Source organism: Ascaphus truei, assembly GCF_040206685.1.
Source record: "Ascaphus truei isolate aAscTru1 chromosome 2 unlocalized genomic scaffold, aAscTru1.hap1 SUPER_2_unloc_5, whole genome shotgun sequence".
NCBI classification, from domain to species: Eukaryota; Metazoa; Chordata; class Amphibia; order Anura; family Ascaphidae; genus Ascaphus; species Ascaphus truei.
In genome coordinates, this window is record NW_027453819.1 from 248,263 (window position 1) to 272,299 (window position 24,037).

At 44.7% G+C, this 24,037-nt stretch overlaps 1 protein-coding gene across 1 annotated transcript; it reads left to right on the top strand.

The window, feature by feature from the left end:
• The first annotated feature begins 4,185 nt into the window (after positions 1–4,185).
• On the top strand, positions 4,186–23,239 carry LOC142473288 (tyrosinase-like). Its single transcript, XM_075580491.1, has 5 exons — positions 4,186–4,320; positions 10,952–11,770; positions 20,705–20,918; positions 21,277–21,418; positions 22,523–23,239. The coding sequence occupies exons 2-5, from the start codon at positions 10,976–10,978 to the stop codon at positions 22,701–22,703; spliced, it is 1,332 nt and encodes a 443-aa protein (XP_075436606.1). The 5' UTR covers positions 4,186–4,320; positions 10,952–10,975; the 3' UTR covers positions 22,704–23,239.
• The last annotated feature ends 798 nt before the right edge of the window (positions 23,240–24,037 follow it).

Consider the following 24,037-nt stretch of genomic DNA (forward strand, 5'->3'; position numbering starts at 1 on the left):
TCGTGTGTGATGTCTTCAGGGATATTTTTGAGGCGGATGTTCTGCCTCCGTTCCCTATTTTCCAGGTCCTCGAGCTTGTTTTGCATGTCGTGGATCACCTCCCCGCATCTTAATACTTCTTCGTGGGTCTCTGCTTGTTCGTTTGTGATTCCCTCCATTTTCACCTCTAGGTCTTCTGTTCGCTCCGTCAGCTCTCCCACTTCGGCGCGTATGGTTTGGAGGGCTTTTTCCGTGTCCTCCTGGACCCCCCTCCTCATTTTAATTATAAGGGAGTCAAAAAACTCTGTATTTAGGACTGGGGGATCCGTGTCAATCGGGCTCTGCCGGCCGCTGCGCGCCTCGTGCTCCGGTTCTTCGTCGGCGCCATCTTGCCCATCTGGGTTGATTTCTGCCGGGCGCTGTGCCGGAGGGAAGAACTTGGTGACGGGGTACTGGTTCTTCTTTTGCGCCTTCCCTGCCATCTCTTCGGAGTTTGATCTTGAGGTGGGGCCAAAATTCGGGGAGTTTGGGGTGGGGGAAAAGCTTATTCTAATGTTTTTAGTAGCGAGGGCGGCGGGAGCTCCTTCACTAGAAGACCATCGGCTGTGACGTCACCGGAAGTCTCTGCGGTCGCCATTTTTAACTCTTTCGTGCTCCGCGGAGCACATGTAGGGACGGCCGCCATCTTTGATGAGCCCTCCAAATGTATAATTACTACATTCTCAGTGTCTAGTGCATCGCTCGTTCCTAGACACTCACTGCTCTCACACTGCTCACTAAACTCTCTCTGCATGCTCTCTCTGATGCTTTCTGACTGTTTGCCCACTGATATGATGTGGCATACCCCAGGCTAGGCAGAACTCTTTCTCTGTACACCGCACTCGCTGACGGTTCCTACAAGTACTCTGTGGTGTGTTTTATGTGGGTGCTGTTTAGTGTACCCGAGCATCTCCCTAAGGTACGGGCGTCTCCTACTTTTGGCCACTCATAGTGCGGGCCCTGGGCCATGGTCCCTGGACAAGTTAACGGGCTATCCCCCCCAGTTGCCTCACACTATCTGCCTCAAGGGACTAGGACAGCAATAGCCTCACACCCATCATACATCACCCTCTTAGGGCACCCAGGGCGTACTGTGTGGGAATCCACGCTCCCCTGACTACCCCTGGTATTACATGCCCTACTCTCTCCAGTACTTGCACGGAAGGTGCACTTCACTCTTCCCACTCTGCCTTGCTGAAAGCCTGTTCTGTTCTGGATCTCAGCAGCTCGCCTCCAAATGTAACCCATGTCCCCCCCCCCCCGGTCGCAGATTGGACCTCTAGGGTGTAGTGAGGGCTGGTTACATGTATGTGGGTGGTGCATACCTGTGAGGAACAGGAGGGCCTGAGTCTCCCGCGTTGGTATTGGGGATAACAGGGACAGGCTTCTGGGATATATGCCTTCATCTTTAGTGGTGGTGGTGCAGCGCCTCCATCTCTGGCGACAACCTAAGGAATAGGCTGGAATCCTCCCAGAGAAGCCCTGGTCCCAGGGCGAGAGATTCCAATCTCACACACAGTCTCTTTTGTATAAAACAGCAATGTCTCTTTATTGTCCTTACAACAGCACACAGCAGCAGTTCATGCACAGCAGCAGTCCATATGCAGTGTACAGAATGTTGACCTCCTCTCCTTTTCCTCCAAGCTGTATCCCTGCAGGATGGGCTGTATGGGGTTCCAATCTCCCCCAGACACTCACCCCTAGGGTATACCCTCTGGGTGAGGCAAGATTCCCCCCTCACCCCTTGAGTAGGGTGAGGGGCATTGGTCCACCTAGTTTTATCAGCTCTAAACAGGCTGGTCTGCTGCCTCCTCTCCAATCACAGGTGTCACTCTAACCATGGCCTCTCCGATCAGACACACCAGCACTCTCTGCTCCCAGGACAGAACTACTTGTCACTTACAGGAACAGGTAGAACTAACTTTAGACAGCCCCACCCCTCGTGATGTCACCAGGACCTCCCCTCTGTCTCAGGCCTGCAGACAGAGTCAGGGGCCTGCCTCTATCACTCAAGGCAGGGCTTGAAGCGGGGAAAAACCCATGATAACTACTGGCGGCCTGCCCTTAACAGGACTTACACCAGTAGGAGAAAGATATATAGCCCCCATTTCTTACCGGGGCTACACACAATATAAAGTATATAGAATAATTTTAAGATACTTGATTCAGGGTGCAAGTAGGAAAAACACATATTAACTGGTAAGCCCCCTGAGGGGACTCGGTGACGTCCGGGCGTGTGGCGGAAAAATCTTGCGATCCACAGTATACAGCAAAGAGAGCCCAGAGAGATGTAAGTGTGTGTGTGTGTGTGTGTGTGACGGTATTGGGGTAGCCAGCCTCCTATAATAAAGGTGAAGCCTGGCTGGCTGCCCCAACACCGTGTGCAATGGCCGCCTGTGTGAGGCTCATTTTTGCCAATATATGTAATGTTTCGTGTAACCCATTCAAGAAAAGAGCTAATCCCTGTCTGATGTCTGGAAGGGGGAAAACTGTATAAATTGGGAACAGGGAATGTAGTAAATGTATATATCTGTAAAAGCACTTTATTCCCTGTAAAATGCATTCCCCCCCAGTTTAGCAAGCCAGTACTGTAAATTATGTGTAATCATTTCTCTGCAGGCAGACACAGTAATTCACTTAACTGAGCTGCCTGCATAGAAATGTCGGATCGTGACAAAGGGTTGGGGGGAGGCTGAGTGCTGGGACAAATGGTGAGCGGGAAAGGGCTGAGTAGCAGGTCCGGGGACGGGCTCTCAGCGGGGTAGAGCCTTTGTTCCCCGCAGACCTGGAGGTGCCTTCCCAACGGGAGATTTGGGTCTGGCTGAAGGGAGCAGTTGCCGGGTCTGACTCCCGTAGCGCGATCCCTATAGGCAGTTTCAAATTTGCAGCTTTCCAGCCGCTCGGTCATCCTGGGGCGGTCCTGAGCACGTAAGCCAGACCCTTTTTCCCCATTGGTGCATCCAGGCGAGCCCTCGTCCTGTGATTGGCTGCCTCATGACTCAAGCTGTGATTGGTCTTCGCCTCCTGCTCCATGTAAAGGATAGCCAGTGGGGTCTATGTAAGGAGCGCGGCCGGGGCAGAGAACCAGACAATCTCTGGAGTCGATCGGAGACTCGGCTGGCGGGCATTTCAAAAGTGCTCTGTGTGGAACAGCACAGCGCTTGACGGAGAAGCGCCGGAGAAGCCCGTCGAGCGGAGACAAGCAAAGGACATCTTTGGAGCTGATCAGCGACACGGCTGGTGGGACATTCAAAAGTGCTTTGTGTAAAAGAGCACAGACAAACACTGATCTCAGCGGAGAAGCACGGGAACGTGAAGCGGATAGGATAAGTCTTCTGAAGCAGGCTCCCCGCACCTAGTTGAGGTTAGAGACTTCCCCCCTAGATCACTTGCCTTGGAAAATCTGGGGCAATCTCACTGTAAATGCCTCAACGTTTCTGTGAGATTCCTAATGGCCCATCGGATTAACACAGCGGGGGTCCCTGCAGTCCCATTCAAACTGAATCAAACTGAATGGGACTGCAGGGACCCCCGCTGTGTTAATCCCAGGGGCCACTAGGAATCTCACAGATATGTTGAGGCATATACGGTGAGATGCCTTCGTTTGTACCCAGGCAAGTGATCGGATACTGGTGGCTGCATCTGTAACTATACTATCTGTAACTACCTACACAATATTGCATATACTGCTACCCAAGGAGGATTTTTAAACACAATCACTGTATATATATATATATATATCACACATTTTGTAGTTAATAAAATTGTATTATTTTTCTTATTGTTGGTCCCCTGTTTATCTCTAAAGGAGGTTGTTATAGAGTTGGGGATAATCCAGGATGAATCCACCTGAGAGTGGTAGAGATGCATTGTGACCTGTGGACTCATATAGTCACTTACCTTCATATCCACAGCGAGCGCGAACAGTAGGACCAGTTTGTGAAAACACTGGGAAGGTTTATTTTTATTTTATCGGGATTGATGCCTTGCATAATAATTAATTCTGCATTATTACCTCATCTTGTAGTAAATAATTACAGTATTATTGCTATTTGCAAAACCTGCAATTAAGAAACGTCAATCTCTCCTGAAGCCTCTGGGCTGTTTGGGAGGAATTAGCATTTATCTAAATATGTCCAGACTTCCGTGGTCCTGAGGGCGATACACGCCTGGCACCGCTCCCCGGAGAGATTCACGCCTGGCACCGCTCCCCGGAGAGTTTATAAACATGGGGACCACAGTGCCAAGATCAGCCAGTCCTGAGACAGCGGCAGAGAGGAGACAGGCACCCAAAGCTTACAGGTAACATTGCACCTGTACATATACATAGCACCTATACACACAGCGCCTCTACATACACACAGCACCTCTACATACATCGCCCACCGCCTATACACTCACACACAGCGCCTCTACATACATCACCCACCGCCTATACACACACACAGCGCGCCTCTATGTACACAGCGCGCCTCTACACACACAGCGCGCCTCTACACACACACAGCGCGCCTCTATGTACACAGCGCGCCTTTAGGTACACAGCGCGCCTCTATGTACACAGCGCGCCTCTACACACACACAGCGCGCCTCTATGTACACACTGCGCGCCTCTACGTACACACAGCGTGCCTCTACGCACACAGCGCGCCTCTGCGTACACACACACAGCATGTGGTAGTTCCCCAGGGTGGGTGTTTAGGCCGTGCGAGAGGGTAGTGCAATGGGTTAGCCCCTTCATTACCTTAGTGATTTTGACCGCTGAGCTAATGAAGGGGTTAACTTCTACTGCAACCCTCCCACAAGGCCTAAACACCCACCCTGGGGCAACTACAATCTTCCCTCACTGCCTGTACCAACAACAAAGCAGTGCCTGCTATTTAACCCCTTCACTACCTTTGCGGTTAGCCGCTAAGGTAATGAAACTGGCTACAATTTAAATTTTATTACATACGATTAAATCCGGGGGTATCCGGAGCGAAAATGAATGCGGGTCAGCTCCGGAGACCCCCGGATTCAACCCTATGCAGTAAACATAAACTCCCTGATATGCACATCGCAAATCTGATCTCATCCTCCTTTGGGATGCGAGGAAAGAATGCATTTTTTACAGCACAATTTGCATATCGGAGTTTAGTGAATAGCAGTTACTGGCAGAAAATGTGCGTTTGGGCAGATATTTTGCTACCGCACGGCTTGTTATAGCAGTTTTTTTGCAATGTTGTCCTGTTATCGAAGCTTTGTGAATAGCTACCCATGCAATATCGCTCTAAAAGGGCACATAACTGCATTATTGCTCTATATGGAAGTTTAGTTAATGAGCCCCTATGTGCGGTACTGCCTGATCGGCACTATCACACATTCGTGCATAACCCCCATGCACCTTTCATTGTGCCGGTTTCCAAGGCTTTGTCTGCTTCCTATGCATTCCTTGTATATGACTCTCGTGCTGCACTTAATGCATTTATTTCTCCTCCCTCTCCCTGGGAGAGACGCAGGGTGCGGAGAGATAATGATAACACAGTCTGCAGTATAAATTCTCTCTAATAATCACACGTCTGTGAGGTGCTAGGTGAGGCTGTCAGTGCTGCCCTCTGATGGCAATAACTGGAATAACACAGCTGTCAGTGAGGTGCTAGGTGATGGTGTCAGTGCTGCCCTCTGATGGCAATAACTGGAATAACACACAGCTGTCAGTGAGGTGCTAGGTGAGGCTGTCAGTGCTGCCCTCTGATGGCAATAACTGGAATAACACAGCTGTCAGTGAGGTGCTAGGTGATGGTGTCAGTGCTGCCCTCTGATGGCAATAACTGGAAAAACACACAGCTGTCAGTGAGGTGCTAGGTGAGGCTGTCACTGCTGCCCTCTGATGGCAATAACTGGAATAACACACAGCTGTCAGTGAGGTGCTAGGTGAGGCTGTCACTGCTGCCCTCCGATGGCAATAACTGGAATAACACACAGCTGTCAGTGAGGTGCTAGGTGATGCTGTCAGTGCTGCCCTCTGATGGCAATAACTGGAATAACACAGCTGTCAGTGAGGTGCTAGGTGATGGTGTCAGTGCTGCCCTCTGATGGCAATAACTGGAATAACACACAGCTGTCAGTGAGGTGCTAGGTGAGGCTGTCAGTGCTGCCCTCTGATGGCAATAACTGGAATAACACAGCTGTCAGTGAGGTGCTAGGTGATGGTGTCAGTGCTGCCCTCCGATGGCAATAACTGGAATAACACACAGCTGTCAGTGAGGTGCTAGGTGATGGTGTCAGTGCTGCCCTCTGATGGCAATAACTGGAATAACACACAGCTGTCAGTGAGGTGCTAGGTGAGGCTGTCACTGCTGCCCTCTGATGGCAATAACTGGAAAAACACACAGCTGTCAGTGAGGTGCTAGGTGAGGCTGTCACTGCTGCCCTCTGATGGCAATAACTGGAATAACACACAGCTGTCAGTGAGGTGCTAGGTGAGGCTGTCACTGCTGCCCTCCGATGGCAATAACTGGAATAACACACAGCTGTCAGTGAGGTGCTAGGTGATGCTGTCAGTGCTGCCCTCTGATGGCAATAACTGGAATAACACACAGCTGTCAGTGAGGTGCTAGGTGATGGTGTCAGTGCTGCCCTCCGATGGCAATAACTGGAATAACACACAGCTGTCAGTGAGGTGCTAGGTGAGGCTGTCACTGCTGCCCTCTGATGGCAATAACTGGAATAACACACAGCTGTCAGTGAGGTGCTAGGTGATGGTGTCAGTGCTGCCCTCTGATGGCCTTAACTGGAATAACACACAGCTGTCAGTGAGGTGCTAGGTGATGGTGTCAGTGCTGCCCTCTGATGGCAATAACTGGAATAACACACAGCTGTCAGTGAGGTGCTAGGTGGTGGTGTCAGTGCTGCCCTCTGATGGCAATAACTGGAATAACACACCGCTGTCACTGAGGTGCTAGGTGAGGCTGTCAGTGCTGCCCTCTGATGGCAATAACTGGAATAACACACAGCTGTCAGTGGTAGGTGAGGCTGTCAGTGCTGCCCTCTGATGGCAATAACTGGAATAACACACAGCTATATATATATATATATATATATATATATATATATATATATATATATATATATATCTCCCACACAGTAAATCCATAAGGCTTCTGTGATTATTATTATTATTATTATTACTGTATTTCCTCGATTGTAAGACGCCTTCGATTGTAAGATGCATCATCGATTTGGCACTTACAATCGAGGAATAACACACAGCTGTCAGTGGTAGGTGATAGTGTCAGTGCTGCCCTCTGATGGCAATAACTGGAATAACACACAGCTGTCAGTGGTAGGTGAGGCTGTCAGTGCTGCCCTCTGATGGCAATAACTGGATTAACACACAGCTGTCAGTGGTAGGTGAGGCTGTCAGTGCTGCCCTCTGATGGCAATAACTGGAATAACACACAGCTATATATATATATATATATATCTCCCACACAGTAAATCCATAAGGCTTCTGTGATTATTATTATTATTATTATTACCGTATTTCCTCGATTGTAAGACGCCTTCGATTGTAAGATGCATCATCGATTTGGCACTTATAATCGAGGAAAATTACTTTTTCACTTACCATGTTTCAGGAGAGGTCCCATGTCAGCGGAGGATGAAGCGGGCGGTGGTGGCAGGAGAGGTCCCACGACTGCAGATGGTTGAAGATGGACAGCGGGTGGGTGTGCAGGACAGGTCCAAAGTCTGCAGGTGAATGAAGATAAGAAGACAGCGGGCGTGCAGTGGAGTGCAGCGGCAGGAGATCATAATAGCAGGAGAGCTGAGCAGGAGCAGAGCGGCATAGGGGAACGGCTTGGGAGGTGCACTATGTAACACCGGAAGTTGACCTGTGTCTGACTTCCGGTTACAGTGTGCACCTCCCAAGCCGTTCCCCTATGCCGCTCTGCTCCTGCTCAGCTCTCCTGCTATTATGATCTCCTGCCGCCGCCGCCACCGCACGCCCGCTGTCTTCTTATCTTCATTCACCTGCAGACTTGGGACCTGTCCTGCTGCCACCACCGCACTCCCGCCCGCTGTCCATCTTCAACCATCTGCAGTACATCGATTCTAAGACGCACCCCGATTTCAGACATGTGAAAATCGAAAAAAGGTGCGTCTTAGAATTGAGGAAATAGGGTATTATGTTGAGTTCCCCATGACCATTAACTTAAAAATACAAGACATGAACGAGATACCGTGAGATGGAACAAGACCTACAAGAAAGGCATTGCCATAGTTACAGGTCTCTGGTGATCAAAAAAGGACTACTGCAGCTACAGGGGAACACATTGTTATTGAACACATTGTTATTGAACACATTGTTATTGAACACATTGTTATTGAACACATTGTTATTGAACACATTGTTATTGAACACATTGTTATTGAACACATTGTTATTGAACACATTGTTATCGAACACATTTGCTGAACCTTACAAATAAATCACTTAAAACCCGATGCCCCTTTTGCACTTTTACAGCTAGTTGGGATCAGAATTTCTATTCCAAAAACCCCCCTGGGTCAATATTCTCCCAAATGACCAGGTGAGAGGGAGGGGTCAAACATATCATAGGGATCTATGGAGAAGGCAAAGGAAGAGTCGCCAGTCCCTCTCATAACAACAAATAAGTGCAGGAAAGGGAAATAGGAGGTTCAGGAACCCCCAGACAAAGCAAAAACCCCACATTTCCCTACAAAATGTAACCACATAACAGGGTTATTCAGGGACCCACGTGCTATAAATACTGACCCCCGGTTAAATACTTTATTACCAGGCAGCAGCGTGTAATACAACATTTCCCAATGTATTTGTGCTACATTATGTGTGGGATTGGAGGTAAATAGGATGCAGGGGATGGTTAATAGTGATGGTTTAGGAATTCAAAGTGAATCTGGCCGTTTGAGATCTCTCTGGGTGTACGAACCCCAACACGTCCCTGCATATTAGCAAACTCCATGGGATTTACTGGTAACGTTAGCGCAGCAAGTGGTGAAACAGAATACCAGAAAGGCTAGTGACAGGGGCAGTGATAATCTGCAACTGTCTGCATCAGTTCCAATAATACAAACATTGATGTGCATGGAAAAGCAAACTCAGGTCCCTGCTCTATGGAACGGACAGTCTAAGTTTGGAGGAGGTGGGAGCCTCTCGTGTGGGGGTTGTATTGGGGGAAATCAGAGGACACGTCGGGGTAACCGTAAACTGAGAAAAACAAGGGCAGTGTCATCACAATGGGAGATGTACGAGTGGGAAATAATATGAAGTCACAGAAATAATAACCTGGTGTGATGAGAGATGAATCCCAGCGCATACAGCAGCATTTATCTGTATGTACAGGTCTTGGTTATCTCCTCTTTGCTATCACTTATTCAGGCAATTGCCCGCATGGAGTGTAACACTGCGTGTGACGGGTTTTATATCGTCATGTCCTGGCACAGTAAAGTGACATATGTATTGAACAGCCACACATTACATTAGGTTGCCAAACACCATATTATATAGGCAAGAACACAAATAGTGGCAGAAACTGCCCAAGGTTCATTGTCCCCTATTGGCATTTTTTATGTATTTGTTATTAGTATTAACTGAATACAGAACAAGAATCCCAGCCCTCTGGTACTCACAGAACCGGAGATATAGGCTTACACTTTTCACACTTTCGGACTTTCCTCCATTAGAATCACTATGGCCGGTGCCGCCATAGGAAATGCATGGGCCGGCGCCGCCATAGGATTCAATGGGACCTCCGCTCCCATTAGAGTCAATGGCGCGACCCTCGTGGCGAGCGCAACCCTTTACGGGGGTCCTTGATTCTCGGACCCGGTTGGGGTCGAGTGAGGGGGTTCCTAGGGTCTAGGGGCAAGAAGAACTTTATTTCTGGATGCCCTAGAACCCAAGTTTCCCACATTTCAATTGTGATTGAACTTGATCTAGTGTGATCAAAGCTCTTTTTTATATATTGTATCCGCTTCTGCGGTCTGCGGTTTGGATGGCTGCCAACCCGTTCCTGGAGGTCGGTGTTGAGGAATCCCAATTGAAATGAATGGCTTCATTGACTTACAATGGGGAACCGCCGCTCCTCCTCTCGGGCGCCACCTGCAGGTCTTCTAATGAAAATGGGCCCAAATCGCCAGTTTCCCCAAAAGATCGTATGGAGCTGCAACGGCGACCTATGGTGAGCTGCAAAATGGAGCCTGCAAATGCGGGAAAGTGGAACAAAGGGCTATAATCACTCCTTAACTATTAACCCTTTCCCTCCCGCATCAATCCCAGTGTATGTGTTGGTGCAGACACTGGAATGGGAAATATACACATTTACAGGGGAATACACATTTGGGTGCTGAAGTAGGGTAAAAACACTATACTGGACCGCAGTCCAGTTAACCCCTTGCTTCCAAAGTGAGAGCAGGGGGTGGCCAAATGGGGTGTAACCCCTTTAATACCAGGCCAAACACCCTCTCCCATGACACTCATGTCCTCAGGAATCTAGGGGGATTCCTGAGTGCATGTTTCAGGTAACCCGTAACACTGGCCCCCTTCTACCCAAGCACACCCGACAACATTTTACCGTAAAATCACCCCTGAGACTCACGCCCTGCACATCTCCGCTGGTTATCACTCCTGGAACAGTAAAAATGCACATACACCTTTATTATACAATCAGTTATATACCACAATTGGTACTCACAATTCCCCAATATTGCTCAGGGGCACCCAACCAGGCATAATACCTTTATTTATGCCTGGGTACCCCCTCACCATCACAGGCACATAGACCATGGCACCATGAGTGCTCCTACCAAAAAACATTATGCCACTGGCTTCAGACATGTCCTCGGCTCCTGGGGAAGCAGAGGTCTCAGGGAGGCCTCTATATAACACACTCTCTCTCTCCATACACAGGTTTGCTGGTAGCTGTAGGAAGCCATGATTCTCCTCTGTACCTTCCTCACCCTCTGCCTCAGCGCAGTGCACAGCCAGTTCCCCAGAGTCTGCACCACAGATGAAGCAATAAGGAGCAAGAGCTGCTGCCCGGCCTGGGAGGATGGAAGTCCCTGTGGTTCCCGCTCAGGGAGGGGTAAATGTCGGAATTGGGTGGTTTTTGTCCCATTTGCAGCTGGTAAAGTTCCCCAGTATGATGATGACCGCCTGGGCTGGCCCTTACACTATTATGACAAAACATGTGAATGCTTCGGAAACTACAGCGGTTTCAACTGCGGTGACTGCAGAAACGGCTTCCATGGAGAGGAATGTGATCTGAAAAAGACTGTGGTTCGGAGAGAGATCCGTGAGCTGTCGTTACTGGAGAGGAAAAGATTCTTTAGTTATTTGGCACTAGCAAAGACCACAAAGAGCAAAGACTTTGTTGTCCTGACCACTGGAGACAGACATCACCGAGACACGTATCGCTTTGTGGATGCTACCATCTATAATATCTTCGCCTGGATTCATTACTACTCTATGAAGCCAATCATGACAAATAGCTCCTTTGATGGCTCACATAACTATGCCCATCAAGGCCCTGCTTTTCCTGGCTGGCATCGCCTGGGTCTCCTCTTTTTAGAGAGACAAATCCAGCTTTTGACCAGTAATGAATACTTTGCTCTTCCATATTATGATTGGCGCGGAGAGAACAACTGCTCAATGTGTACTAACGACTTCCTAGGAGATAACGATGTGCAGGGGATCCTTAACCCATATTCCTACTTTGGTTCCTGGAGGGTGAGTGATGTTTTATTTCTAATTCCCAACTTCAAACAGAAATGGCAAAAGGGCCATCAGAACGGCAAACATTAGAAATAAAGAGATTGCAATTTAAAGTGAAATCAATCCCAAGTACATGAATACTGAAAGGATTAGAACAGAGGCCCCTTTCAGGGTTCAATGGGTAAAACGATTATTATTGATAAGGTGAAAGCAGAGATATTAAACCAATGTTTTACCTATGTGTCCATGAACACCAAACATGAGTCATGTACCTATGTAATTCTATAATTATATTGTATGGATGGAGAGTCCAGGAACATCTTAGTTTTGCTCTGTTAGGTCCATCTACCTGACCAGACCTTAGAGTAGGCAACTTCTTTTACTCGACTCGGGGAGATTCATCACGCAGCTGCTATATGCTTCTGGTCTCAGATATGATAGTTACAAGCCCAGAGAAGCAAAGATTCAATGCACACAAGGTGGTTGAGTTCTTACTTCTGTTTAATATGTTCACAGAGGAAACTTTTATACCAAAGGCAAGGACAATGCATCGTGTGTCAATTTCATACATCTGTTACAAATTGAGTTCCCATGTATAGATCATACATCTAAAATTACATATACCATCTGGCCTAAATTGTAGAGAACAAGGATAAAAGGTCAATAACTACTAATGGGGTCAGAAACAAGACTAGTGGTCTTGTTTCTTATAATCTTATTTCTTATGTAATAGATATTCTGGGACAGCTGGTCCAAAGCTGAAATACTTTTACCATCTAATCTTCTGAGAAAATAAAGCTTTACTGTTTTAACCCATTCAGTCCCTGAAAAGAACATAGCTGACAGATACAATTTTTAACCTTACATGCCTTCCTTTTGTTCTGGAAGAACAATCCAATCGACCAGGCCCATTTATTCTTCTACACACCACTCAGGAGAGGAAAAACTCCAAGAGAGAAACCTCCAAGAGACCATGGGAATGCATAAACCGATCTCTTTTAGGTATCTCGTTTGATAATCAGGGATGAACATATGGGTGGTTGACGAGTACCAAGACTATTGGTATTTCTCACTCTCATTGTGGGAGACATATACATAGATCTACAGTAGAAGCAGAAGCAGCTTTCTTTGGCAAAAATAGAGCTGATTATACATCTAGTCATTTGGATTAACATATACACACAAAGTAATAAACATGCAATTATCCCAATTCCGTAAAGAATTTAATTCCCAATACACCTAGCCAATTTCCAAGGCAAAAGGTCCAATCGAACCCTTTTGGTTCCTCTCGCATTCTAGATTGAATTTCTGCTAGAGTGTCTATATCACGGTGTATGCTTTTTGATTTGGTGTTAATATAAGCACAACATTCTTTACCCACTAACTTACAAACCCCTCCTTGTGCTACCAACAGATAATCTAGTGTCATACAATTTTGCAATACTGTTGCTCTAATTTGTTGCTATTTATACTGAGCCTTAAAATAGTGTCTTTAGTATCGGTAAAAATGGCATCTATTTTGACTACTAAGAAATCCCCTTTTGCATTCATGAAAAGGTATTAGACCTCCCGTAACTCTCTTAACTGAGCTACTTTTAATAATTAATGCCATTCAATTTCGTATTCTTTGCTTAGGTAGGGTGGACATTATTTGAAAAGCGGGCAAATTCTATTTCTGAGAATAAGTGGGGATTGGTGGGGATGAAGATTTCCTAGGAGCGACTGCACAACACATACATCTTACATACTACATTTACTCAGAATATCGGAACAGACAAAATGGCTACCATGGACAAAATGGCTGACTTGTGATCCTTTCCTTGTGGTTGACACACGCCCTTGGGTGACCTTCCCACCTTCCTCATATCCAATTTTCTCAGCCTCCTCTTATCCTTTAGAGACAGTCTTTTTAAAGAACGGTTAACCATATCATAGTCCTGCCGGACCAAAAAATAGTCCCATAGTGCATAACTTGATTCCTTTCTGGCCATTGTATTGGCCCAGGTGATTTCTTTTTTGGTTTCTTCTTCTGGGGGACTGCTGACATTTTCATCACCAAAAAGAGACATAGCATCGGTGGGGGGGTTGCAATGCACTTCATGTCCAAAGTTTTGCTGTTCATAACACATATATAGAGAGTAATGAGTAGGACAGACACACGTACAAAAACATCCACTAGCTTCGCTCCCAGCAAAATAATCCAACTACCAAGCCCCAACAAATCCAACCCTCATCTCTACCTTCAAACACTGGAATCACTTTTCCCAAATAACATAACCTGGTCTAGTTGCAGGATAATACTTTATCTATCCTTCTATCACAGAGTCAATAACTTCCCTAGGGCAAAGTCGTATTTCTACTCCCTCCGTAACCAATTTCTTATATATATATATATAGTTCTACAAATATTTTATAGCATCTTGTCTTTTTCCAAGGGGTTAAATATAACTCTCGTGTTCCTGGGGTGCAACCTATTGGGTATGGATAGTACATTAGGTTACATTGCACATAAGATGTGGGCTTTGTTTACCTGGATTCCATTATATAACAAGAAGGTGTACATATATTCTATACTGTACACAGAATAATAAAAACCCATACAGAAAAATTATGGCTAAACAAGCTATAGATGTTCCTTCCTTATCATCTTCATGTGGACACTACTTATATAAACCTAATAGAATAAACATTGTAATTAAAATAATAAAACCTGTAAAAAAGGGTTATTAGAAAGTTCAAAGTTCAAAGTTCAAATGTTGAGGTCAGGATTTTCTGCCTATGAACCTCTCTCCTTCTTTGGTTAGTGCCGGGTTTTATTGTGACCCAAAACACCAACTGAAAATAACTGTGTCTTTAGGCCTTCCCTTCTGTATTGAGGTTTAATTTTGAAGCGACTGTGGGTGCACTTGTGTAACATGGATCCAGGAAAAATAATCTGACGGCATAGAATCTGGAATGGGCCTCTCCACTTCAGATGAAAAGGTGACACAAAAGCGCTTTATCTTCATCTAATTGGAAGGACTGCACTTAGACATGAGACACTCAGACAATTGCATTAGTTTCACACAATAGACGCTGATTAAAATCGTCTGTTTAGAGCATAATCATACAACATTAAATCTAAAAGGTACCTGGGGTGACCATTGGTCTTCCCATGAGAAAAAAATTATTTCTGATTGTCACATTAGGCCAGGCCAAATACACCTTTATATTTAAGGGATCGGTCACAAAGCAAAACAGGCAGAAAAACAAACTGCGGTTTATTCGGATAAGACCTCGAAAACACAAACACAAGAAACAGATAATATACTTTGGGGAACCTTATACTTATTAGGGAAATAACTTGGGGGGATTTGGGCTCAAAATCCAGAAGTCAGGGGGACACAGGGAAGCCCTGGTGTAATTCACCCTGCGTACCGTCAGCTCATGCCTGCTTGCTGGGGAAAATTAAATGACCACCAGCACTTTGGCCCCACAACTCCTGCAACCAAAATAATTATATTTCCACCCAAATATCCCCCTAAAACTGACACACAAGAAATTTCACAGTTCTGCTAAGGGAATATGACATAGGGAATAACAGGGTCAGTTCACTTTCAGGCCATCCATATCTGAGCTGGGGCATTGGAATGCTTATTCACATGTAATTCACATGCTAATTCACACTGCCTTTTGTCACCTAACCTGGGTTTAAATCACAGGACAAACACAATGCATTGTAGGTTTAAAACACATAAAACCAACATGTAGACACAAGAGCTTGCACTCCACCATTTGCACCTATCATGTGGGGTTCTGAAACATTCTCTAAGACCCAGCTAAGAATACCTTAGGCTAAGGCCCCGGTCTCTCCGCTGTAACGCGCGCCCGCGCTTTTGGCGGCGCGTTCAGCCGATTCCCCGGTCTGCAGCTCACTGCAGGAGAAGAGACCGGGGGGGGGCGTGGCAGAGGAGTGACGGGGCGCGGCCATGACATCACCCGGCAGGTTCGCCCTCATTGGCTGAACCGCTGGGGGGCGTGCCTAATCGCTCGACGCGAGTCCTGCTATCAATTCTGTTGAGAGCAGGAGAAGCTCTCGCGCGAGCGCTGCGCCCCCCCTCGCAGCGGGCCCGGCGCCATTGCGGGGAGGGCTCTCGTGAGCGCAGCGTCCGCCACAGCGGACGCTGTAGTAGGCAGCGGGGGCAAGGCCTAAATCTCTGCCCTGCAGCTATTTCTCATAAGAGGCCACCCATACAAGGCAATCCACTTATAAGGCTGCACAGACAGCTGCAGGCCCATGAGGTAAAGGGAATACACAGAGAATGCATTAACTAGCCCACTGGGCTTACACAGTTAACCCTACATACACAATTCCTATTTTATACCCATATGGGGGACAGTATAAAAGGGAAAAATTATAGGCAACACAGTTAGGTACAATATTAGACCCAAGAGCTGACACTCTCAGCCCTTGCCATACGGTTTCAGGGGCAGCCAGCAATAATAACAGCAATAACACCCTCCTTTTGTTCACTTTTATTACATGTGAACAATATCACATAAAGGATAACAGCATTTAAAGCATAACCTTAATGGAATTGCTTGATGTATAGCAAAACTAACCTGAAACCTTTGGGTATAAAATTTACATTAAAAATCTCAACAAAAAGAACCCTACTGAATATAAATATAATCTGCTATAGTCTTCTGACAGAAACTTTTAGAACACCAAATAACATCTGGTTTGCTGAAAGAACAACCTGTAGCATAAAAACTTATAGACACAGATTTAAAGGTGGGACACAGTTGAGAAAAAGATGGCTAAAAATGATAAAATATTAAATATTTGATCAACTTTGCAGAAAAATAATTCCACATAGAACCCTCTAGTATACTGGCAGACCTGGCTAGGGTCCGTTTTCCTTGTCCGTTGCTTTACTGCTATTTCAGGGTCTGCACACTTATACGTACCTCAGCACTAGGGTTTTTGTGCTGATTACATTGGACTAGTGGTTACTTTATCCACCTGTTCCCACTGCAAGACACTAGTTTGCTCATTCTAGGTTAATGTCCTCTGTTCATTTGAACTCTACATTAGTCAATTTACACCTTTTTCCATTTCAAGCCATATACCAAGCTCAAATAACTCTCTGGGCTTCCTGCCAAAACCTTGTAACAGAAAAAAACAGTTAATTACTGGTTACTGCAATACAATTTGTGACAGCTTGAAATATGCAGCTCCTCATACATTAAACCAGCTTTTACAGAAATAACAGACACATATTTTCTCATCTATTACAATAAATAGAAAAACAAAACAGTTTGATACTGCAGACTAAATTAATAAAGATATCCTTTTTTTCCCCATATCATAATTAACTTTTTATTTTTATTTATTTTAAACTAATTTAAAAATACTGAGCTTCTAGTTAGCTTTGTGTCTTGAATATAATCTGCCTGATTTTATCTGTAGAAATTTAGAGGAAAAGAATTGTAATTCTGGTTAAGGAAATAAATCGCCTGGCCAGTACGATAAACATCCTTATTATTCCAGTGATTGGACTGTTTACAAAAAGATGGTAAAAGTCAAATGACTTTTCCGAATTTTGTCCTTTCTTTATCGTTTTTTTTTCACAGATACCCAAATTCACCTCTGCCCAGTGTTAATTAGTTTATATTATATTGGGGGTGTGCACCTTTAAAAAATTAAATTTCAACATGAGCAATTAATTATATTCTTAATTTAGAAGCATTTGCAAGTCCCTGAATAGTAATTTTGTATACATACAATAAACCGGTATTCTTATTATTCAATGCGCATAAAACTTTTACATAGAATTCACTCAGATTCTTACAAGCACACACAGGGATTACTCAATCAATCAACCTTTTTACCATATCTATACTTAAAATCTAATAAAACATGCTGAGGGAAAAAGATACCTATACCTGCTATAATCTTGTTTTCCACTTTTCAATTCAGACGGGAAAATATTATTAATTTCAACTTAATATACACTCATGCTCGGTTAATGTTGCACAAATAATTTGGGTTTGCATGTCTTGCGTTTCTCCTAAGAGCCCTAAGTATGATTTTGTACAACATTCCTATGCCTTGTGTAAAAAATAGCTGGAGGGAAAAAAAGGTGGGGGCTACTTGCAGCTGCTTCATGCAGACAACTGAGAGAGAAAGACAGCTGATTTTGACATATTTGGATACAAACCCTTTATTTTCCTTATTAATATAATTTGGAGTTATCTTATTTCCCCAACATTCTCCGTTTGTTCAACACAACTTCTTACCTAACTTGAAGGGGACAGATTGTCAAAAGAAAAATCCCAGTTTTGTTGCTGTGCCTGGGTGTTAATTGAGGGACTTGTTCATCCCCGTGCCACACTGCATTCATCCCATGAACAGTCCCTGACAGAGGTCTAGATGCAGTTCAGTCAGGTTCTTAGTGAAGTCGTAAAAACTTCTTAGTTGAAGATTGCTTCAGTGCCTGTCACCCAGAAAGGGTTAAGGGGCTCAGGGGGTTTGGGAATGGAGACACTGGGGTAAATGAGGGCAGCATATGGAGGTAATTGTCCCGATATCATATGGGCAGGAGATAGAAATACATTTTTTTTAAATGGTAAAAAAATTCAGTTAGCAACATTTTCCATCCATAAGGGTAATTTTAACTCATACTACAGTACATTTCTTCATATACTTATAATCCCATAAACAACTTATAAAGGAATTTTATCTTAACAACATACAATAAGGTTAGTCTTATCATTCTTAATATCATCTTAACCTAAACAATTATTAGCTTATCCTAAATTACCATCATATCTGAGACACCATATACAGCCCGTTTCAATTAAAGAACAGTTACACCAACCCTTTGTTATATAAATCAGGGACTCAAACCCTCGATTCTCAATTAAACAATAGGGACTCCAACCCTTTGTTATATAAATCAGGGATTCAAACCCTCGATTCTCAATTAAACAATAGGGACTCCAACCCTTTGTTATATAAATCAGGGACTTAAACCCTCGATTCTTCTGCCCTATAAAATTTAGGTTCTTTAGATTCGCAGAGAAACGGTGAGAAACAATAAAATACGTTTTCCTCACCTTTTTTCTGTGCAAATCCCACTTTTTTCTGACACCATTTGTTACCATCTACCTGACCAGAGCTTAGAGCAGGTAACTTCTTTTACTCGACCCGGGGAGATTCATCACGCAGCTGCTATATGCTTCTGGTCTCAGATATGATAGTTACGAGCCCAGAGAAGCAAAGATTCAATGCACACAAGGTGGTTGAGTTCTTACTTCTGTTTAATATGTTCACAGAGGAAACTTTTATACCAAAGGCAAGGACAATGCATCGTGTGTCAATTTCATACATCTGTTACAAATTGAGTTCCCATGTATAGATCATACATCTAAAATTACATATACCATCTGGCCTAAATTGTAGAGAACAAGGATAAAAGGTCAATAACTACTAATGGGGTCAGAAACAAGAATAGTGGTCTTGTTTCTTATAATCTTATTTCTTATGTAATAGATATCCTGGGCAGCTGGTCCACAGATAAAATACTTTTACCATCTAGTCTTCTGAGAAAATAAAGCTTGACTGTTTTAACCCATTCAGTCACCGAAAAGAACATAGCTGACAGATACAATTTTTAACCTTACCGTCTCATTTTGACAAACTACCTAATTTGTTCTCTGCTGCTGAGGTGCACTCAGCCAGTTACATCACCTTCAACCTCATAGGACAGGTACCAGATGGATCCTGTACCCTTATCTCTCTTTTCCCTTAATAAATATAGGGAGTTGTACAAAGAGGGACTTGTAAGATTACATACGCAGCGAGGAGGAAACAGAGCGGGAAAGTTCTTGTGTGAAACTGCTTCACTGAGACAAGATTGAGATTGTCAGACACAATAGCGCATTAACAGCAGGGTTCAATGTCAGGGACTTACTGAATGAAGCATACAGATTCGCAGCAAAATTAAATCTTTATTAAAAGAAAACTGAGATTACAGTCAGACAGAAGTGTTGGTTCTTTCTCAATAAAGATTGTGATGTCTGCATCAAGTTGCAAGACCTCGAGTCCCAGATTAAGGCAGGAAACTTGTACTTCTTTACACTGGGTTTATTTACAGGGGTTAAATAACACAATAATAGGCTCACTGTCCCTTTAATGCAAAACAAATCATAAAATAAACGTCTACTCTTTCATAGGACACTGACTAAACATACAGCTCCAGCCCTTTCTAATGGGACCGCCAGCTAAGCTGGTTATCAGCACAAAACATATACTAGTATAGGTAAGCAACATATACAGTCTTTAGACACAGCAATATAATGTTTAGCTCTAATCTGTTTCTGTTTGGGCTCCAGGTAATTCCCTCTGAACCCTGCGAGAGTTCAGAGAATCCCTCTGTAGTTCCAATATCCTGGGCAGGACATCCCTACTTCCGCACAGTCTCGTGTCCTTCCTTCTTTCTGGGATTTACAACCAAGGCAGTCCCAACAGGCTGCGCGACCACCGTCCAGCGAGTCTAGGGGACTGGGCTAGCCAGCTTCACCTAACTGGAGAGAACTTTCTCTCTCTCCCACTCTGGGGAGAAAGAGTCTCTGTGTGCAGGCCACTTCCTGACTTTTAAAACTCTTGTTCCTTCAGAAGTTCTGCTAATTGGCTCCAGCTTCAGTAAGCTCCTACAGAGCAGTTTAACCTCCTGCACGCTGGAATCTATGCACTGTCAGCTATGTAGCATCCAGACGCAATGATTATATCACAAGATGTTATTAGATTTTCTGCAAATCAATGCCTGGCATGTTCCTGTGACTACTTCCTATGCTGGCTATGTGAGGGCATTAACATGGAAGGGCCATAGTCTGCAGTGTTCAGGGTTATAGCAAATAGGCAATGGGAGAATTACCATCTCTGTTTCTTCTCCTGTTCTTCAGTCCATCTGCAGCGGGTATAACTACGCGGATGCCTACTGTCCAGTGGCTGATAATGACCCTCAGATGGAAATGCTGCGCAGGAAACCTGGTACCAACCCTCTGTATAAAAGACTGCCCTCATTCCAAGAAGTGGAAGACACACTCAAGTGGAGCGTCTTTGACAGACCCCCATATGACAGCGGAGCAAGACAAAGCTTCCGTAATGCCCTGGAAGGTGAAATACTCATTTTGAATTTGTTGAGTTCACGTGTTAGGACTGAAATTGTTTTATATAAAATTATGCAGGTATTTTCCTTGAACATTTTGGGATATGTGGAAACTCACCACTTTCAATCAACACTAGAAATGTCTGAATGTGTCACGGATTCTTACTTCATGGATACTTTTCTACCAGCTCGTACTGTACATTGGTCCATCTGCTTATCCGTTGTATTCCTGTCCCTATATTACTTCCTTTATAAACCTACTGACAGAAATAGGGAGAGCTGGGATCCAGTGACGGGATGGGATCAGAAAGAGAGGGACATGATAAAAACTGGCTCTTGATGTGTCTGTGTTCTCTCTTTGCTCAGGTTACCTGCGGGGATCAGATGGGACGACCCTAGAAAGAAACATGCATAATCTAGTCCATTTATACCTGGGAGGGACCATGAGCCAAGTCCCAATATCTGCCAATGACCCAATGTTTGTCCTGCACCATTGTTACATTGACAAGTAAGTTTCAGCACAAATCAACTCTGCTGTATAACCCCTTTGTAGATACTTTCCCCGGCTGTAGCTGGACGTGTAGAAATGTTCCTCAGCCAGATTTGCCTGTGGGAGGTACAATTGCTGCCATGAGGGCAGGAAGAGGAAGGGGGTAAATATTAGAGACGGGGAGAAAAAAAAAGGGTATTATCAAAGTATAGGAGGAAAGTATGTTTCACAAAGAGAACAGCCAGAACTAGATACAAAGCCCTGATTTAAGAAGAGGGACCATTGTAGTGCTCCCATCAGAGAGATGTGGATCTCTGATACGCTGTCTTTATTATACAAATCTGTGAGTGGGACCAACATCGTTTTTAGTTTAAATTCACTGACCCCTTAAGCTACACCCTTATTGTAATTTCTTAGTTTCATATTCTTCATGTGAACTACGAGCGCTCCCTTAGTTGGAAGACTGCTGCATTTTGGGGACCAGAGAACAGTCCTATACAAGGGTGCAGAGCTGCTTTATTTTTCTTTCCCTCACATATTATACACATTACTGGTGTAGGTTATACACTTTATTGATTTTGAGGCACTTATATTAATAATTCACACGGACACATATATGGGTTTTTTCCATAGTCACTTTGTATTGGTTGCATTTGCATTTTATTAACCCATTCGGCATAGAAGCGCCCAGTTACACCATTTTTTTCTGTACAGTATAGAGTGTTGGTTAGAGAGCAGGTTGGTAGAGACGGGAAGTGTAAAGCGAGTTGGTAGAAACAGACGGGTAGAGAGTGGGTCATTGGAGGGTGAGTTTGTCGAGAGTAGGGAGATGGAGAGAGGAATAGCGAAGTATAGGTTAGTGGAGAACAGGCTGGTGGAGAGTGGGTCATTGGAGGGTGAGTTTGTCGAGAGTAGGGAGATGGAGAGAGGAATAGCGAAGTATAGGTTAGTGGAGAACAGGCTGGTGGAGAGTTGGGCATTGTAGGGAAATTTGTCAATAGTTGTGGATAGGTTAATGGAGGTCAGTAGGTTAATGGAGAGTTGGTTAGCAGAGAACATTGACTTTATTTGGCACATATAGAAAGACATACAGTATCAGTTATCTTTGCCTTTCTGTTGCAGGATCTTTGAGTTATGGATAACCAAACATAATGGAACTCCTAGTACATATCCTGAAAACGATCAGCCAGGACAAGGCCCAGGCGAGTGCTGCACCCCGTACTTCCCATGTTATAGGAACAAAGATCTCCTCCGGAAGTCAACAGATTTTGGATACAAATATTCAGAATATCAGAAAAGTTAAAAGAGCGACAAGTACAGCACGTAGAGGAAGTACAGCAGCCAGAGGAAGTACAGCAGCCAGAGGAAGTACAGCAGCCAGAGGAAGTACAGCAGCCAGGGGAAGTACAGCAGCCAGAGGAAGTACAGCAGCCAGAGGAAGTACAGCAGGGATACTAGAGTTTAAAGCTAATAAATGTGTCTGCCATTGCACCACACTGTAGCGACGTCTCATTTTCTTCTATCTCCTTTAACTTTTGGTGCTCACCTGCCTCCTGTTCCCACTTAATCCTGTGCTGGGAAGATAGCAGCGACACGCAGTCTCCGGTCTCGGCAGGCTATGCATTCTGGGTGCGACTTTGCTCTTCTCAGCGGTGACTGATAGTCCTGCTAATCATGCAATGTCCTAAAGAGGGGAGGCGTTAGCACGACATTTACCGTACAAAAAGCTTTGATCCCGCTCTGCATTTAATAAAGCTGCTAATATTCCTTTTCCTATCGGTTTCCTATAGAATTGTCTTTCTGGACGCTCAGAATAATAAAATATTTCACTCTGCCTTATACTATGTCTGCATTTGTGACTAGATATATATATCTCCTGAATGCTGCCTATGGGTCACACTCGACTCCTCTCTCACATTCGCCCCTCACATTCAAAACATTTCTAAAACTTGTCACTTTTTCCTCCGCAATAAAACAAAGATACGCCCTTTCCTCTGTTACTCGACTGCTAAAACTCTGACTCAGGCCCTCATTCTTTCCCGTCTTGATTACTGTAACCTCCTGCTGTCCGGCCTTCCTGCCTCTCACCTGTCTCCCCTACAATCTGTCCTAAACGCTGCTGCCACTATCACTCTACTCTTTCCTAGATCTGTCTCAGCATCTCCCCTCATGAAATCCCTCTCCTGGCTTCCGATCAAATCTCACACTCCATTCTTCTCCTCACTTTTAAAGCTTTACACTCTTCTGCCTCTCCTTACATCTCAGCCCTAATTTCTCGTTATGCACCATCCAGACTCTTGCGTTCTTCTCAAGGATGTCTTCTTTCTACCCCCTTTGTATCTAAAGCCCTCTCCCGCCTTAAATCTTTCTCACTCACTGCCCCACACCTCTGGAATGCCCTTCCCCTCAGTACCCGACTAGCACCCTCTCTATCCACATTTAAGTCCCACCTTAAGACACACTTGCTTAAAGAAGCATATGAATAGCACTGTGGATATTCTGAACACATGATACATAAAGCTTGGCCCCCTGCAGACGCACTTACCAGAACTCCCTCCTACTGTCTCGGTATGTTCTCCCTACCTACCAATTAGATTGTAAGCTCCCCGGAGCAGGGACTCCTCTTCCTTAATGTTA

Excerpts from the sequence above, each read along its gene's own strand:
- LOC142473288 (XM_075580491.1), top strand. The coding sequence starts at position 10,976 with ATGATTCTCCTCTGTACCTTCCTCACCCTCTGCCTCAGCGCAGTGCAC. Across the intron at positions 11,771-20,704 it reads CCTACTTTGGTTCCTGGAGG|TCCATCTGCAGCGGGTATAA; the intron begins GTGAGTGATGTT and ends CCTGTTCTTCAG. Across the intron at positions 21,419-22,522 it reads CACCATTGTTACATTGACAA|GATCTTTGAGTTATGGATAA; the intron begins GTAAGTTTCAGC and ends TTTCTGTTGCAG.